This window comes from Mustelus asterias, chromosome 26, assembly GCF_964213995.1.
Source record: "Mustelus asterias chromosome 26, sMusAst1.hap1.1, whole genome shotgun sequence".
NCBI lineage: Eukaryota > Metazoa > Chordata > Chondrichthyes > Carcharhiniformes > Triakidae > Mustelus > Mustelus asterias.
In genome coordinates, this window is record NC_135826.1 from 31,887,675 (window position 1) to 31,907,547 (window position 19,873).

The 19,873-nt window shown below is 39.6% G+C and overlaps 1 protein-coding gene across 3 annotated transcripts in view; it reads right to left on the minus strand.

Moving 5' to 3' along the window:
- The window catches only part of fzr1a (fizzy/cell division cycle 20 related 1a), a 51,121-nt gene that overhangs the window by 11,824 nt on the left and 19,424 nt on the right, over positions 1 to 19,873 (minus strand). For all 3 annotated transcript variants that reach the window (XR_013495543.1, XM_078198402.1, XM_078198403.1), the window contains exons 5-11: positions 14,978 to 15,105; positions 14,435 to 14,517; positions 12,124 to 12,307; positions 7,979 to 8,044; positions 6,599 to 6,701; positions 2,018 to 2,202; positions 610 to 843 (exon numbers count right to left, since the gene is read on the minus strand). Coding sequence is in view for 2 of the 3 variants with exons in the window: in XM_078198402.1 (XP_078054528.1) it covers positions 610 to 843; positions 2,018 to 2,202; positions 6,599 to 6,701; positions 7,979 to 8,044; positions 12,124 to 12,307; positions 14,435 to 14,517; positions 14,978 to 15,105 (983 nt within the window). In the remaining variant the exon portion in view is untranslated. The remainder of the gene's footprint in view (positions 1 to 609; positions 844 to 2,017; positions 2,203 to 6,598; positions 6,702 to 7,978; positions 8,045 to 12,123; positions 12,308 to 14,434; positions 14,518 to 14,977; positions 15,106 to 19,873) is intronic.

A 19,873-nucleotide genomic window follows, 5' to 3' on the forward strand; every position in this document is an offset into this window, starting at 1 on the left:
AAAAAGGTTAATCAATTGTGCTCCAGTCATTATTACTGTAACATGTTGTTTTTACACAGCTGCACCAAAATTTTCCAATGCTACAATGTAATTTCTACATGTATGCTGCAGTTCCATTAGTGCCCAATCCCAACAAAGTCTTTTTCTCAACCACTGTAAAATCTGCAAAACCTTTTACCCATTACTGTCTCCCCAGTTATGTATTCATGATGAAAACACAATGATTTACTTACTAAGTTAATTCTTTGTAATTTCTACTGAGCCAAGAAAACAATATTAAAACAATTCCCCCCCCAAAAATTAAATACACTAAACTCAGATAAAATGTAATTTTACTCATTCTCAGAATATGCCCATCACTGGCATGGCCAGCATTAATTGCCACCCTTGGATTTGGCAAACTAAATGATTAGTTAGGCAAGATTGCCGTCAAGGTTAACCACACTGGTTTGTGATTTGAGTCACAGATAAGCCGGAGCAGGTAAGGGTGGCAAACTTTCTTCTCTAAAAGGATATTTGTAAACTTCTTGTGTTTAAGACAGTTCAATAGCTTAGCTTTGACCGACACCAAATGCACTGAAAGAAACAAATGAATTACTTTGTACTTACCAGTTCATTTGCATGTTTGGACCAGGCAAGGTTGCACACCTGGGAACCTGTATCAATGCACTGCAAAGGCTGAGACGTAAGAGTATTCCAGAAACGGATGCACCGGTCAGCAGTTCCACCACCTGATGCAAGGAGGCCATGCTGATGGGGGGACCAGGCAATAGCTTTCACCGCTGCAAGATGTTCTGTATACTGCTGCACTGGCCCAGAACTGGAGTTGTTCCACACCAGAAGCTAAACAATTATACAAGTTAAATGCAAAATAATCAGATTTTGTAATATGAAGTACAACCTGTTTTGTCTTTAAATAATCCATGAATCCTAAAATTTACGTGAATCAAGGTACAATAGACTTCCAGAAATCACATTCCACTTACTTCCATCCACCACCTCCCACCCCTGCCAAGAATAGAAAGAATTTTAGTCACTATTCTTCACTAATACCAGGAGTTTGTAGATTGATGGACTAACTCAGTATCCTAAGCAGCATGCAACGGACATTTAATAAAGCTGATCAAATCACTTCAGATGAACTGAAGATATGGAAATTGGACCCCCATTAATAAGAGTGTCGCACAACATTTCAATTAACATAAACTGGGTTCGTTCAGCGCTAGAAAATAAATCCACCTACGTGGAGACTATAATGTTTTTAAATTATTCTGCTCAATCAGCAAACCAAATGGTTTGATCATTCCCAAATGGTATCATTGCTGTGGACACACACATCTACCTGTACTTGATTGCACAGCAATGGCACAGGCCATTAGTTTATAAAATCTTAAGTTCAACTGACAGTTTTTTTTTAAGTAAGGAAGTGCAAGCCCAGGTAATGCTAACTATATTCAAAAAGTGAACATGCAGACAGTACAAATCTAATTTCCACCAATGCTACTCAAAATAGGCTGTTTCTATGGGGAAACCCTAGCTTATTCTTGCCACTTTGTCTTAGCCATGCAGTTGTGAATGGCAAACAGCTGCTAAAGGGATATTGGTGGACAGAACACCACATTAAAGCACATACTGGGACTTTAAATGCTAACTTCCATATCTACAAGTCTTCCTCTGTACCCATTTTGTTCCATATTCCTTTTCAATGTACTTTCTCAACGGTTCAAATTGCGTTTTAGTACCTCATTCCAATGGCAGATACTCATGTAAGAGCTGCAAAAGTGAATGCGGTCAACTAGTGCTCTTAGAAAGATCATAGCCAGATCACAGCCAAGGCTGTTCTAGTTCATGAGTTCTTTTTATATTGGAATTACTTGATAGGGATCAGGAATGGGAGGCCCATTTCAGCTCCTGGAACAAAAGAGCATCAAACTCAACTGTAAATTCCCTATGGCAACTACAGCCGAGATCAGCTGATTCAGTTTTCATAATGTTCGTTATTTACAGATTCTATTACCTTGTTATCATTTCCTCCAGAGGCCAGAAGCTGGTGATCTGTCGACCATTTCAAACCACAAACTTCCTGTCTGTGTCCCTGAAGTCGCCGCTCTGATTGCAACGGTGGGGTACGGATATCTCTCTGAAGAATAAGACGGTCCCTACTTCCTGATGACAGCTGATCAGCATTCCATGCAAGGGCCCCTATGACCAAAAATCAAACTTAAATGTAAACTGCTTGCTGTGCTGAAAATGAACATAACCACTGACATGTCGATTTTATTTTACAGAAAGCTGCTTCAATTTGAGTTGGTTGGGAGCCAATTTGTTTGCTGAGATCAGTCTACTGAAAGGAATAAACAAAATTCTTTCATTTCTACCAAAGTTTAATCCTGCATACACAACATGGAATAGCATGTTTATCTGTAATGTCTTTAAAAGTCCACTTTTGTGTCAAATGTTTTCCCATTTGGAAGTGGATCAGTTTTGTGAATATTTTATTTCAGCTTCCAATATCTTAGACTTGTAGATTTTGTGAAGTTGCAAATAAAAAGACAGACATAGCAACTGTACTGGGACACCTCGCATTAGTTGGTACTGCTATGAATATACTTTAAATAAAACTGGACACAGAGAACAAATGAGAGGTATTTCTGTCAAAGACAAGAATCTCTCAGTATATACAGCCATAACTGTCAAAGCTGAGGTGAGAATGTAGAAGAAGTTGGTGCCAGAGAGAAAACTAATTGAAGATGGTGGAGGGTACTGGAGGACATGCAGATGTTACAGAGAAAGAAAGAGCTGAAAACCTAAAGACATTAAGACAGTGCCAAGAATTATTAATTTGAGGCATCAGGGTACTGGAAGGTATGTGGATAAAAGGGGATACAGGTGGGAAGCAAGGAGAATTTGGTACAGCACAGGATATGACTAACTGACATTTGTACAAACTACAATTTAAGTAGGGTGGAAGATGGAAGGCTAACAAGGGGAGCATTGAAGTAATCTGAAGAGATGATAAAGACACAAATGAAGATGTCAACAGTGAATGGGCTGAAGTAGGAGCATAAATAGTCTTTGTGATAGAAGCTCATTGAGTTGGAAACTCAGTTTGAATTAGATAGGGCACCAATGGTGAAAAAACATTTGACTCACCCTGGAGTAATGCCCAAGGAGTTAAATGTGAGGGACGAAAATGTGTGCTGGTGCTAAAGATAATTATTCTTGTTTTGCCAATATTTAAAAGGAGGAATTTTAAACAAGGAAGTGGTCATATTAGGGTTAGGGTAAACTTATGGCATGCACAAGGGTGCACTGGAAATTCTGGCTACTTATGGAAATGGCCTTTCTACCATGAACATAGGAGGGGAGCAAAAAGAGAGAGCCTGAATTGTTGGTGTTGTTTACTAGTGTAGTACCGAAGGTGTTCCTTGTTAAGGCAAGAAATGGTCTGCTTGTTCAAGTGAACATTAAGGATCCTATGGTGCTATTCAAATGATCATGGAGTTTTCCAGTTACACTCAAAAATCACCACCAAAAACTGATCATATGATGATTTATCTGACCGGTTTGTAAACTGGTTTCCATATTTACCTACTTGTTACAGGATTTCAAAAATGATTCATTATACAAAGTGCTTCAAGATACAGGATGAATAGGAACAAACAAAAAAAGACAAAGTGCATTAATAACGCCAGGTTTTATAACATGATTATCTTTGGACTGTCTTCATTTAAGAAAAAAATTAGTAGAGACATCATTTGCTGAGTTCTGCCTGACAACAAGCCTGTGCACACCTTGGTTACCATGGACACTCGGTGGGGGAGTGGGGTGGGGGTGCAGGTGGCGGCCGCAAGACTTACTGAATCATAGAAATCATAGAAACCCTACAGTGCAGAAGGAGGCCATTCGGCCCATCGAGTCTGCACCGACCACAATCCCACCCAGGCCCTACCCCTACATATTTTACCCGCTAATCCCTCTAACCTACGCATCCCAGGACACTAAGGGGCAATTTAACATGGCCAATCAACCTAACCCGCACATCTTTGGACTGTGGGAGGAAACCGGAGCACCCGGAGGAAACCCACGCAGACACGAGGAGAATGTACAAACTCCACACAGACAGTGACCCGAGCCGGGAATCGAACCCGGGACCCTGGAGCTGTGAAGCAGCAGTGCTAACCACTGTGCTACCGTGCCGTCCAAGTGCCATATTTCATACCTGAACACAAATACTAAGGCAGCTGTCTTGCCTTGTGTGGACAGGCTCCCAGGCAGACTGAGAAAAAATAACCCTGGACCTGAAGAGAGAGAGAGAGAGGGAAAGAGACAGACACACACACACACACACACAAAGGCTGCAGCTTATGCAGTCAAAAGAGGAGAGTGCTGCCGTACTGTGAACTGCCTGGTAGAATACAGGGGAATTTTTATACTCTGGTCAAAGAAGGAACACTTGCAGTGATTTAAGGACACTGGAAGATTCGTCCTGGTGAGGTTCAGAGAAGGAATCACCAGAATTACTTACTGCTGAAAGTTGTCGATTCAGGAATTCTCTGAAAATGATGGGAAGTTTCTTTTGATGGTCATAGTCAGAGTCGTACAGCGTAAAAAATACCTTTCAGACAATTGATTCTGCACCGACAATAACTACAATTAAAGGTGTGCTAATTCCATTTTCTTGCACTTGTCTCATATCCTTGAATGTTATATTTCAAGTGCTCATCAAATACTTGTTAAAGTTTGTAAGGTTTCCAGCCTTGACTACCTTCCCAGGCTGTGCATTCCAGATTTCCAGCACCCCGAGTGATTTTTTCCCCTCAAATCCCCTCTGAGTCTCCTGCCCCTTACCCTAAAACTATGCTCCCGCGTGATTGAGCCCAACCAAGGGGAACAGGTGTGCCCTACTCACCCTGTTCATGCCCCTCAACATTATACACCTCAATCATGCACACACCCCCTCCCCCCATCTTCTCTGCTCTAAAACAAACAATCCAAGTCTATCCAGTCTCTCCTTATAGCCTAACTTCATTGCAGCGTTAATGTAAGCCTTACTTGTGACTAATAAATAAACTTAACTCAAATGCTCCATCGCAGGCAGCATCCTGATGAACCTCTCTGACCCCCTATAATGCTATCACATTCTTCTTATAATGAGGTGACTAGGACTGCACAGAGTACTCCAGCTGTGGCCTAACCAACACTCTGTACATTCCAACATTACCTCCTTGTTCTTGAACTCTTTTTCATGACTGATAAAAGCAAGTATCCCATATGTCTTCTTAACTATCCTATTCATGTGTTCTGCTGATTTCAGGGATCTGGGAATAAGTGCCCAAGATCTATCTGTTCCTTTGAGCTTTCCAGCATCCTGCCATTTATTAAATACTCCCTCGCCTTGTTTCTTCTTCCAAAGTGCATCAGCTTGCACTTATCAGAGTTAAATACCATCTGCCACTGCTCTGCCCACCTAACCAACCCATCCATATCCTCCTGTCCCTACAATCATCTTCTTCACTATTAACCATCCTACCAATCTTGGTGTCGGCTTCAAACTTGCTTAACCCCCCACATTTTCATCTATATAATTTATGTATATAGCAAACAATAAGAGTATCAGTACTGATCCTTGTGGTACATCACTGGACACTGGTCTCCAGTCACTCGAACAGCCTTGTACCACCATCTTTTATGTTCTATTACTAAGCCAGTTTCTGATCCCATCTCGCCAAGTTTCCCTGAATTCCATGTGCTTCCATGTCATGGGACATTGCAAATCAGCAAAACAGGGAGAAGTGAATCCAGTGGAAGCTGGGAATGACTACGGGCTGTTTCCTATAAAGACTGTAATCCTGTGGAGTGTGTGCTGTAAAGTATATATGCAATGTGAGGTTATTGGTTGTGTTATGTTAACAAAGGTGATCATTTCTGTAGCTTAGAGTAATAGTTGCCCTCTAGGAAATACTTAGTCGATGCTTATTTTAGTTCTTTACCGTAGAAATCCCAAAACTTAAATCTCGTCATGCAATTTCTTCATGTCGGTCACTAGAAATGTAAATATCCTTTAACAAGTTATTGGTCTGTATTGGGATCGTAATGTGTAAACAAATGGAAGTGAGAAGAAAATAAATGAGAGGCAATGGCGGGGGTGGGGTGGCAGGTAGAGATGAAATAACAACCTCGGCCATGCATCATTTAAATAAAATTCCTGCCTCTAAGTTATGAAAAAATTGAAATGAACAGTAATAATTTATCAAAAATTGAAAAATAATCTTCATCCTCCATACAACCATTTTATTAATTCTGAAGTGTTGCATTCTAAATGTAATAGTGAGAGCATTCCAGTTATGCCAGTGTCTTATGCTGAAAAGGGCTAACAAGAGTCCTTTTGGGGCTTATGAAAATTTGAAGGATACACAAGTTGGCTGCAAAATCAAATGCTTTACTCAAAATGTTGTCTCTGTTCCTTCATATTCTTTATTCTAATTATTTATTGGTTATATGAACATGTTTGTGCTCCACAAAGTTGTAGCAGGATTCAAAATTCTAGCTTAAAGATGCTTTTGGCAAATCCATGAAATTCAACCCAACAACTTACCCACTCGAGCGGAGTGCCCTTCAAGTGTGGATAATTTCTTCCCTGCAGCTGTATCCCAGATCTGAACATATCCTTTGTGCGTCCCAACAGCTACCAAATTTCCCTAGAGTAAATCAAATAATTATGATTCCAAAATCTTTTTCAGTTACCACTTGTAAATGATAACCATTATTGTTACTAATAAAGGTTGAAAATTAAGCCAATACATTATATTTAAAAAAAACGTATTTTTACTGAAAATGATAACTTTGTATTATTATAGCAATTAAAATGCCCATTTGAAAGTTTTCTTTCTGACATATAGCCTCAGTATTGTTAGTATAAAAACAAAATTAGCTACCTTAGACCTACATCATACTTGAAACTAAAAGATCCACCTCCTACCACCAGGAATAAATCAAGGATTTACCTCCAAAGGTACGGGAGATAGCAATGTTTATGATGGAAATATTTTACTTTTACAAGAGAATGGCATAATCAGTAAATTTCTCAATGTTTGTTAACGGTAAAACATCTTGGGAATGCAGATGCAGCAATCAGTTTTTATGAAGTTCATTAAGTTTTATAAGGATTATCAATCTGTCCATGAGACAATGAATACTATACTGAACAGTAAACAAGAATTTATCTAGCATGGATTTCTGTTGACTGCTAAGATTAATGCAGTCCATGGAATACCAATTAAGATCTGCTACACATTCTGGGATCACTTCCACTTTCTAAATTCAATTTCCTTCCAATTATCTTAGCAAAACAATCTTTCTTATTCTTCGAAGCGTGTAAAGAACAAACTTGCATTTGTATTGTGCCTTTCATAACAGCCAATCAAGTGTAGTCAATGTTGTAATGTAGAGAGACATGGTAGCTAATTTGTGCAGAACAAGATCACACAAATACCAGTGGAACAACTGACCAGGCAATGTGTTTTTGTTCTCTGATTGAAATGTAAGCATTGGTCAGACACCAGGAGAACAACTTGATCCTTTTGTAAAAGCACCACTAGTTCTTCAACAAAAACAGGGCAGGTGCAACCTCAGTTTTATGCCTCCTCCAACTGCGTAGCACTTCCTCAGTGCAGCACTGAAATATTAGCCTATAATGCGCTCTCTTAAGTGGGCTTTGAACTCAATAAATTTTGTATCAGAAGGATGCTACGAAGATTGATAAATTTTCCTTTTGTAAATTACAAATTCATACCAACCGTATAGGAATACCAAAATTAACATTAAAATACGTTGGTTAATAGAAACAAGATTTATTTTGCTTGTTGCGACGTATACTCAAACAGTGATTAAGAATAAACATAACCAGATGAAAAGCGATCTTCTTAAACATGACTAAAGTGTAGCTCTATTTTCACATCAAAAGAATGATATTTACTCTCTCTGACCAGCCAACCGATGTAACAGAATCTCCATCTATAGAAAGGTCACACAGTCTGATCACCTAAAAGAAAGAAAGTCATTAATTAGGGTACATGTTTTAAATATATGTATACAAGTAGGGCATCCACATTTTCTTAAAGCTGTACTGAAAGCAAAAATTGGATAAAAGAATTTGAACTTATTCCAAGAAAATAGTCAAAGGCTCATTGGCATTTTATTACAATGATCTTCCTAATGTCTGATTTAATACACAAAATAAGATGGAAATGGCATTCTTAAATGACATATTTCACACTAACTTTACGTTAATGCACTGAATTGGCTTTGCATATTTTAAAATCTTAAAAGATTTTAATTGCATGGGTTTTGATTGACTCATTAGTACTGTCAGCTGTACAGGCCAAATATTTTTCCCTTCAGCTTCCACACATTTCAGTTTTTTTTGTTTCCCAAAATAGTGCGAAGCTATAGATTATACTTCTAAAGTTTTAATTCAGCTAATGTTTTTATCTTTTCTAAAATGCAAAAAAGTTATTTTATTTCAAGAGATGTTTTGTTTTCAAAGATGACAGAATGATTTAATACCTGTTTTTACTCATTTGTTTTCTATGAACTTCAATAGTTGTTTTGTTCCTCATTGCAATTTCTGTTTATTGAATCCCTAGTGCTGAAGGAGGCCATTTGACCCATCAAGTCTGTACCGATTCTGACAGAGTATCTTACCCAGACCCTCTCCCCCGCCTGGTCTCCCTAACCCCACATATCTACCATGTCTAATCCATCCAACCTACAAGTCTTGAGATACTCAGGGACATTTTTTACTATCATGGCCAATCCACCTAATCTGCACATCTTTGGACTGTGGGTGGAAACTGGAGCACCCAGAGGAAACCCATGCAATCATGGGGAAAATGTGCAAACTCCACACAGTCACCCAAGGCCAGAACGGAATCTGGGGTCCATGGCACTGTGAGGCCCCAGCAGTGCTAACCATTGTGCCACCCTTGTTTAATTCATCATTTAATAACAAGCTCTAATTGTCTCCTGTTCATCCTGTGTTGTGCTGATAATTAGAACAGCCTCTTATTAACTTATTTTCAGTTAGAAAATGTGAATTTCTTAATTAGAGAGAGCACACGTGCAATTACTGACAAAAATTGTTCCTAAATGACATCCGCTTGGTATCTCCAAGGATATCTTTCTTTTGACATATTCAATGGTTATTGATGCATTTTCTTCAAAACTGGTATTTTGAAAGATTGTATTCCAGCAAGAACTTTTAATAAAGACTTGCCAATTTTTGTGTCTGCAAATCAACTATCCTTACAACTGTCTTGTTTATGGTTTATCATCTTTGGTCATAGAATCCGTAGACCCCGCAATTAGGTAAAAAGATTAACAATCTTGAGGTTCAGAAGACATTTATAAAATAAACTAAACATAATTTTTATGCTTTGTGATCAAGGTTACTTGTGATTTAAATATTGTGACTAAATATTTCATCCTTGGAAATATTTATGTGGCCTACTTTTGGTTTCTCAAGCTCTATTTTAAAATAAACAGCTGAAAAAATGATGAATAGGACATTGTTTCATTCATTCTCTAGACATTAAAAGTATAAGCGCATGAGATGATAGTTCATTAGTACTTAGCTGAATATTCTTATTCAGGAAAGATTATAACACCACGAAGCTAAAAACGCAGCAGCTCTAATGTGGGAAAACATCCCAAGGTGCTTCACAGACAAAAAACTATAGGAGACAATATTTGGAGTTCCTGGTCAAAGAGGTAGGTTTCAAGCAGCCTTTTAAAGGAGGAAAATATTGGAGAGGCAAGATATTTTGGGGAGGAATTGCAGAGCTTAGGATCTAGGTAGTTTGAAGGCATTTCTGCCAATCTCGATGCAAAGGAAGTGGGGAGTTCACAAGAGGCCAGTTGGAAGAACGCAGAGAGCTGAGTGTTGTAGAGCTGGAGGTGGTTCGAGGCAGTTCATGTGGGGGGGGGGGGGGGGGGGGGGGGGGGGAGAATTTCAGATTTGACATTGATGAACCAAAAGAGAGGTGCGAGGAGTTATTTGTTACAGACACAGTGGCACTTACTTCATTTACAATGTAAAGCATCCTCTACACACCCGAGTCTTGAACATTCTAGAGTAGCTATGTGATGGGCAAAAATCCTAGGGATCTTTGCAATATGTTGCAAAATATACAATGGAGCAGTCACTTAACAAATCACCATCCCACGTGTCTATATAGAGAAGTGTATTAAATTAAAGCTTTTGTCATGTTCTTTGAAAAAATATGTTGCTGAAATAGTACTGCAGTCACATGAAAACTGCCTGAGAAACAGTGAAAAAAATTATGCCACTACTTAGTAGGATTATTTCATTAAATTTTTACTCAACTTCAGGAATGCCTCATTGGCTTGGCACTCAACTCCTCCCTAATTCCTGGACTCATTCCTGATTGCTGAACTCATGCCAAGACTCGGCCCTCTCCCGTAATCCCGAACAAGCTTCCTAATTCTGTTTTCCTTTCTGCATCAACCACAGAACCCATCTCCTGTCTTGCCAGTCCCTCCCAAGATCCAGAGCTGCTTGGAAAGACAGCAGAGTTCCTCAGCTTTAACCTTCTGGCTTTAGGCCCCAACTTTCTTTAACCTAGGTCCTGGTTCCCATTTTTTAACTCCCTATCCCACATGTCCAGCTTGCTTCAGTGGCTCCTTAATGCTAGGAAGCTATCACTCATGATCCAGTACAGCTGTGACTATCCATTCAGTCCTGTTTGTACACATTTGAATCTCAGACTTTGGTTTACAACTGCTATGATATTGCAATGGCCACAGTGTTGCACAATTTGATAGGACTGAGCAACAGTCACCAACAGCAGCATGGCTCAGAGATCAGCTCAATGTATGAATCTAATCACATGTATAAACAACTTCAAAAATGAAGGGTAATAATAGAACATAGAACAGTACAGCACAGAACAGGCCCTTCGGCCCACGATGTTGTGCCGAGCTTTGTCTGAAACCCAGATCAAACTATTTCCTCCCTATCATCCCGAAGTACTCCATGTGCCTATCCAATAGTTTCTTAAATGTTCCTAAAGTTTCTGACTCCACTATCCCTGCAGGCAGTCCATTCCACACCCCAACCACTCTGAGTAAAAAACCTACCTCGGACATCCTTCCTATATCTCCCACCATGAACCCTATAGTTATGCCCCCTAGTTATCGCTCCATTCACCCGAGGAAATAGTCTTTGAACGTTCACTCTATCTATTCCCCTCATCATCTTATAAACCTCTATCAAGTCTCCTCTCAATCTCCTCCGCTCCAAAGAGAAAAGCCCAAGTTCCCTCAACCTTTCCTCATAAGACCTACCCTCCAAACCAGGCAGCATCCTGGTAAATCTCCTTTGCACTCTTTCCAGTGTCTCCACATCCTTCTTGTAGTGAGGTGACCAGAACTGCCCACAATATTCCAAATGTGGTCTCACCAAGGTCCTGTACAGTTGCAGCATAACCCCACGGCTCTTAAACTCAAACCCCCTGTTAATGAATGCCAACACACTATAATGTACCAACCCAAACAGGGACATGATACTTGACCCTTTTCTTTTAAAATTTGAGATGTTACTTAGACAATTGCAAAAGTAGCAAAATGTTTCAAAAGTAACAAAGTAATGAAATCAACTACCAAGGCTGTTTACCAGAAAGAGCCAACATCTGGAGCAGAAGTTTTTTGTTCTTTTTCTAAACATAAGCTGCTACTCTGATGCAGCATCAGAACCTCACAGATCACGGTTACTAATGTTTACCAATAACAAACAAAACCAGGAGACACTATTCATCAAATGATTTCTCTAGAACATTGAACAGGTTCAATATCATGAGGCGGTGAAGAATGTGGAATAAAAATGATTGTTGTAATCCCTGATTAACATAATCTAAACTGAAAAGATTGAATTGTTATTGGTAAAATAAAGTGAATTGACTTTTTCATCACTGACATAGGTCACTGAAATCTGCATTTAAGGATAAGCCATGCAATAACTGCATTGTTCATACAATAAGGGTGGGTAGAGAGACAGAGCACCAGAAACAGGAAGGGAAAGAGACTGTAAGCTAAAAGGTTCACCTGGCTAGTACAAGCACTCCAAAGGTACACACAAGTGCCAAGTCCAACACTTAACACATTTAGGGAAGACCAGTCCACTAGGTTTAAGTAAAAGTCATCCTGAAGTTCAGGTGCATCAAGAACTTTAAATGGGATCTTCGAGATTTTGCGAGTAGGCTTTCTTGGTGACCGCAACAACTTTTGGCTGTTCAAGACAGAAATGACAAAATTAAATGCCAAACCAAATAGCAGCATGTACTTTTTTAAAATTTGACAATGGTTAATATGATCATGCACCATGCTATCACTGGTTGCATTCTGCTCAGTTTAGGAAAGTGGAACATTATTTGGCACTGCATTGTTATAATTTTCTTGTGACCATTCATAACTGAGTATTGTAAACATCCAAAGTGTCTCAGATTCAAGTTTAGATTATGCACGGGGAATATATTTAGATGCATTTTTGGCTGTTTCTTAGGTGAAAAAAAGATCCAAATATATGTGACTATGTCCCATGCATCAAGACTGCTTGAAGATGTATGTTCAAGATGCTTGAAATACATCAGGCAGCAATCTGGCTCAGAAAATATGCAGGAGAGCCAAGCAGCTCTCTCAGCTGGCTGCTGACCCTCCTGCACATGTTAATGAGGTGTTTAAGGACCCATGTCAAACTCAGTAAGAAAATTGAGCAAAGTACACATATGCAGAGCATGGATATGCTCCACTCAGGTTTTGTGTGTCGTTCGGCAACCTAAAACATGGTCCATAAAAAGATCATTGGAGATAACCAATACAAAAAAGTTTTTTTTCTTATTTGATTTATTAACATAGTGAAAAGTATTGTTTCTTGCGTGCTATACAGACAAAGCATACCGTTCATAGAGATGGAAATGAGAAAGTGCAGAATGCAGTGTTACAGTCATAGGTAGGGTGAAGAGAAAGATCAACTTAATGTAAGTTAAGTCCATTCAAAAGTCTGACAGCAGCAGGGAAGAAGCTGTTCTCGAGTCGGTTGGTACGTGACCTCAGGCTTTTGTATCTTTTTCCCGAAGGAAGAAGGTGGAAGAGAGAATATCCGGGGTGCGTGGGGTCCTTAGTTATGCTGGCTGCTTTGTTGAGGCAGCGGGAAGTGTAGACAGAGTCAATGGATGGGAGGCTGGTTTGCGTGATGGATTGGGCTACATTCATGACCTTTTGTAGTTCCTTTAGGTCTTCAGCAGAGCAGGAACCATACCAAGCTGTGATACAACCAGAAAGAATGCTTTGTATGGTGCATCTGTAAAAGTTGGTGAGAGTCGTAATTGACATGCCAAATTTCCCTTAGTCTTCTGAGAAAGTAGAGATGTTGGTGGGCTTTCTTAACTATAGTGTCGGCATGGGGGTACCAGGACAGGTTGTTGGTGATCTGGACACCTAAAAACTTGAAGCTCTTGACCCTTTCTACTTTGTCCCCGTTGCTGTAGACAGGGGCATGTTCTCCTTTACGCTTTCTGAAGTCGATGAAGATCTCCTTCATTTTGTTAACATTGAGGGAGAGATTATTGTTGCTGCACCAGTTCACCAGATTCTCTATCTCATTCCTGTACTCTGTCTCGTCATTGTTTGAGATCTGACCCACTACGGTGGTGTCGCCAGCAAACTTGTAAATCTTAACTTGTAAAATCTTGTAAATTTTAACCTAGCTCACTGCAGAACTCCACCAAACTACTCCAAGCTGACGCCAACTTGTGCTCACACCAGCACCTCCCAACCTCCCGTATGGCTGCACTGCCCCCAGCAGTTCCTGGTGTTAAGTTTGGTCAAGTGCAGTTCAAAAAAGGTCACAAAACTGTCCTGCAAATCAGACAAATCAATAACGAATTGTTGACTTAAGTCATATCTAAAGGACTGCAGTATTTGAAGTTCCAGATTGAAGGACAGCCAACAAAAGAATACAATAAAGAATTGGTACAAACCACATGGACAGTTCAGAGTCAATATATATTCTGCAGTTTAATGTACCAATGTTTATATTTAGATATTAACTGAACAGGGAGTTTAGTAATTCCAAAACAGATTAAAAAGTGTCAAGAAAAAACAATTTGGATAATGAATATCATGTCCCTAGCATTCGGATTCCAATATATTAGCTACCTATATTGACCTTCAGAAGATATAGTCATTTCCACAAAGGTTGGAAATTTAAAAAGAGGGAACTCTGCGTGAACTTTCAGTAGCCAGATTTCGAATTACATAGAGGTACACAATTTCAACATTCAAATTACGAGAAATGTATTAGTATTACACCATTAGAACTCCCAATACATAATGGCATGATGAGATATAAGGTTACCTTTTATTGCTAACAGGAGATAAGGAGTAAGGTGAAATGTCGTTTCCATCATCAGGACTTGCACGCTTAGCGCTGAGTGAGTACTAAAAAATAAAATCAATACAACATATTAACATTGGTTAAAGATGTTAACACCAATTTTCTTTTACAATTCCAAATGGGGAACACAACAGTGGTTTAATATAATCTTTGGTAAGATAAGAGAATAAAGCTCTTAAAGATCTGGATTTTCAATAAATATTGAGCTTTAATTTTCAGTGATGCTGTACGGCCAACATTAATAGAACGATCAGTCCATAGAATCATAAATGTAATTGTAGTGAACATCAATAGTATTTCCATTTACTTTACAGAAGTAGCAGGGAGCCAAGTGTCTAATGAAAACGAGGAACCCAAAGTAATTATTAAAGTACCGGAGAAGAAATTAATAGGACCAAAAGTCAACAAGTCGCCTGGAGACTTATCGTTACCCTCAAGTAAAACTTGGAGGCAGGCAGGTAAATAGGTTAAACTGTTCCTTTCTCAGTGATGAGAAGTTCATACCTTGAATAAACTTTTCTTTTCGGGCGTTGAAGGCTGTAATCTTCGATCTTCAGTTTGAGGGTCTTGAACTTTTTCAATCCCTGCTCCAAGCAGCTCATTTTTAAGTAATGCAGAATAAGCAAGTCCATCTGTCACACACAAAATAGGGCAGACGAAAACAGAGAAATAGGATTTAAAAAGTAGGTACAAGTAGGACGCAGTTTTCATTTGCACTATTTGAACAGTTATAATACTGGTCACCTTTTATCCTGCTCCATTTTACAAAAAGGTTTAAAGAACTTTAAAATGAGAAAGGCAAGCAGTGTGGTTTACCAATGTTATAATTCGAGTTGCATGCAGTGCCTCCTAGTGTAGTAACATTTATTAGTTGCAACTGATTAATTGTCAGTTGACAGCACAACAACAGTGAAAGGCAGGCGTTTTCTGTTCTATTAAACCACATGACTTGAAATAACATGCACTCAACTGACTGAAATTGGGGAGTACAACACTTTGCTTAACTGTATTGTCAGATGTAGTAAGAAAGTTTCACCAGCCACTTTTCAAACACAAAATTTTGGCATCAAGTTTACCCTTGATCTATGGCTAACTGAAATATGTGCACGACACAGTAAAAATTGACCAGTTTAATCCACTGATAATTTAAGATCACAAAATCACAAGAGCCAGGCAAGACTTTACAGCTTTAAAAAGGTGGACCTTCTGTGGCTTTGCCTACAAAATGTCAATACACAGCACATTTCCCTCAAAGTACATTTCAACAATTGGCCTAGCGCCAATGATACCTACATCCTGTAAATAGAACATAGAACAGAACAGTACAGGAACAGGCTCTTCGGCCCACAATGTTGGGCTGAACATGATGCCAAATTCAACTAATCCCCTCTGCCTGCCTCAAGTGCATATTCCTCTATTCCTCACATATTCATGTCCTTATGTAAAAGCCCCTGAAACACACTATGGTATCTGCCTCCATCGCCACCCCTGGCAGCACATTCCAGACACCTACCACTTAGTAAAAAAAACTTGCCCCTCTCATCTCCTTTGAACTATCCCCCTCTCACCTTAAGCGCATGCCCCCTAGTATTAGACATTTCAACTCTGGGAAAAAGATTCTGTCAACTCTATCTATGCTCCTCATAATTTTATAGACTTTATCAGGTATCCCCTCAGCTTCCACTGCTCCAGAGAAAACAACCCCAGTTTGTCCAGCCTCTCCTTTTAGCTCATACACTCTAAACCAGGCAGCACTCTGGTAAACCTCTTCTGCACTCTCTCCAAAATCTCCCCATCCTTCCTGTAATGTGGCGACCAGAATAAAACCTTTCAAATCAAGGTTTCACATACAGATTTCATTTTCAAAGTTTCTTCATTTCTATATTGACCCAGGAGGATTTTTAAATTGAATACTGAGCACACTGTAGTTGTCATAACATTTATAATATCCCTAACTACACCCAATATTGAGTACACCTTTCAGTATTATACAAGAGGCCTGTTTTAGTGCCTTGCAACGTGTGTGAATTGTTAAAATAATTAGGATTTTGCAAAAGTAATGCCATTTGAATATAAATTTGGATTTTCACCTCACTATCCTACAGGGTATGATTTTAATTTTTTTTCATGGGGTGTGGGTGTTGTAGTCCATTCCTCATTGCCCTCGAGTAGGTGGTAATGAGCCACATTTATGAACCATAGCAGTCCATATGGCAACAGCTTGGTAAAACTGAGTGGGTCTGGAGTTACATGTAGGTCAGACCAGCTAAGGACAGCAGATTTCCTTCCCTAAAGGAGATTAGTGTATCAAGGGTAAACTTGTGTTTTTAATGACGATTGATGACAGTTTCATGGTTATCATTACTAAAACTAGCTTCATTAGTTATTTGAATTAATTCAATGAATTTAAATTCCACCATGGCATTTGAACCCATGGCCCCAGACCTTTAGCCTAGACTCTGGATTACTAGCCCAATGACAACACTACACCACCATCTCAGTACAGTGAAGACATATAGGGTCAGAGGTTTACAGCATGGATACAAGCCTTTCGGCCCAACTTGTCCATGCTGTCTTTTTTTTAAAAACCCCTAAGCTAGTCCCAATTGCCCGCATTTGGCCCATATCCCTCGAGACCCATCTTACCCATGTGACTGTCGAAATGCTTTTTAAAAGACAAAATTGTACCCGCCTCTACTACTACCTCTGGCAGCTTGTTCCAGATGCTCACCACCCTGTGTGTGAAGAAATTGCCCCACTGGACACTTTTGTATCTCTCCCCTCTCACCTTAAACCTATCCCCTCTAGTTTGAGGCTCCACTACCTTTGGGAAAAAATATTGACTATCTAACTGATCTATGCCCCTCATTATTTTATAGACCTCTATAAGATCACCCCTCAGCCTTCTATGCTTCAGAGAAAAAAATCCCAGTCTATCCAGCCTCTCCTTATAACTCAAACCATCAAGTCCGGGTAGCATCCTAGTAAATCTCTTCTGCACTCTTTCTAGTTTAATAATATTCTTTCTATAATAGGGTGACCAGAACTGTACACAGTGTGGCCTTACCAATGTCTTGTACAACTTCAACAATACATCCCAACTCCTGTATTCAATATTCTGACCAACGAAACTAAGCATGCTGAATGCCTTCTTCACCACTCTGTCCACCTATGACTCCACTTTCAAGGAGCAATGAACATGTACCCCTAGATCTCTTTGTTCTGTAACCCTCCCCAATACCCGACCATTAACTGAGTAAGTCCTGCCGTGGTTCAATCTACCAAAATGCATCACCTTGCATTTATCTAAATTAAATGCCATTCATCAACCCACTAGCCCAATTGATCAAGATCCCGTTGCAATCAGATAGAAGTTTCTTCACTGTCCACTATGCCACCAATCTTGGTGTCATCTGCAAACTTACTAACCATGCCCCCTATATTCTCATCCAAATCATTAATATAAATGACAAATAACAGTAGACCCAGCACTGATCCCTGAGGCACACCGCTGGTCACAGACCTCCAGTTTGAAAGACAACCGTCTACAACCACCCTCTGGCTTCTGTCATCAAACCAATTTTGTATCCATTTAGATACCTCACCCGAGATCCCGTGAGATGTAACCTTATGCAACCACCTACCATGCAATACCTTGTCAAAGGCCTTGCTAAAGTCCATGTAGACAACATCAACTGCACTGCCCTCATCTACCTTCTTGGTTACCCCTTCAAAAAACTCAATCAAATTTGTCAGAAACGATTTTCCACTCACAAAGCCATGCTGACTGTCCCTAATCAGTCATCGCATCTCTAAATGCCTGTAGATCCTGTCTCTCAAAATATCTTCTAACAACTTACCCACCACAGATGTGAGGCTCACTGGCCTGTAGTTCCCAGACTTTTCCCAGCAGCCCTTTTTGAACAAAGGCACAACATTTGCCACCCTCCAATCTTCAGGCACCTCACTCGTGACTATCGATGATTCAAATATCTCTGCTAGGGGACCCGCAATTTCCTCCCTAGCCTCCCACAATGTCCTGGGATACACTTCATCAGGTCCCGGGGATTTATCTACCTTGATGCGCTTTACGGCTTCCAGCATCTCCTTCTCTGTAATATGTACACTCCTCAAGACATCACTATTTATTTCCCCAAGTTCCCTAACATCCATGTTTTTCTCAACAGTAAATACTGATGAGAAATATTCATTTAGGATCTCATCCATCTCTTGTGGATTCGCACATAGATGACCTTGTTGATCCTTAAGAGACCCTACTCTCTCCTTGTTACTCTTTTGCCCTTTATGTATTTGTAGAAGCTCTTTGGATTCTCCTTTGCCTTATCTGCCAAAACAATCTTGTGTCCCCTTTTTGCCCTTCTGATTTCTCTCTTAACTCTACTCCTACATCCCCTATACTCTTCAAGGGATTCACTTGATCCCAGCTGCCTATGCATATCATAGCTTCTACACAATAAAATAGAAAATGATTTTTAAAAATTGCATTAGTGAATGTGGTTTTCTTTTCCCCTCCAAATAAATTCAACACAGCACATTTCCATCAGAGTGCATTAGTACTGCAGTTGGTATGAAGATTAGAAGCTCCATATAGTGGTAGAAGACGGTATGACTGGCCATATCTCAAGACTCATACGTGAACCTCACATTCTGTGGTCCAACGCAGCAGGGTGGTTTTGTACCCAAAGCCGACAAACTGCAGGGAGTGTCATTAAAGTCCACTTTAACATATCAACTAGAGAATAGTAACAGAATGATAGGCAGCAGGTCAATAGAAAAGCATTTATATTGGGCACACCTTATTAACAGTAAAAACAGTATCAAAAAAAACAATGCCCATCTTATAACTAAAGACAATAACCAATCTGGGTCAGCAGGTTCTAGATACATGTATCTGTGAACAAGAACATGTGAATATCCAGGTTCTTGCCTGTACCAGGATTTGGTTGCCAGGAGTATTATTCTCACATCTGGTATCTTCATAAAGACTCAGACTAATGCATGCCGATTGGCTAATGATCTAGGTTTTTGGATCTTTTCTAATCATTCCTATCCTCTCATAAAAACACAAGAAATAAGAGAAGTAGGCTATATGACTTGAGTCAAGTCCACCATTCAATAAAATTATGGTGATCTTCCAACTTAATACCATCTTCCTACATAATCCCCATATCTCTTGATTTCCTTAATATCCAACAATCTGGAACAGTTATTAGCCAGGGCATTGAAAAATACACCGGCTCTTCGCATGGGATCCTGTACAGCCATCTGAGGACAGAGATGTTGTGATTAAATGCTCCAAAATGGAAGGTCAATGGTGCAGCATTATTTCTGTTGTGTTGGAATGTCAGCCAGCCTAAATTATGAACCTGGAACAATTTG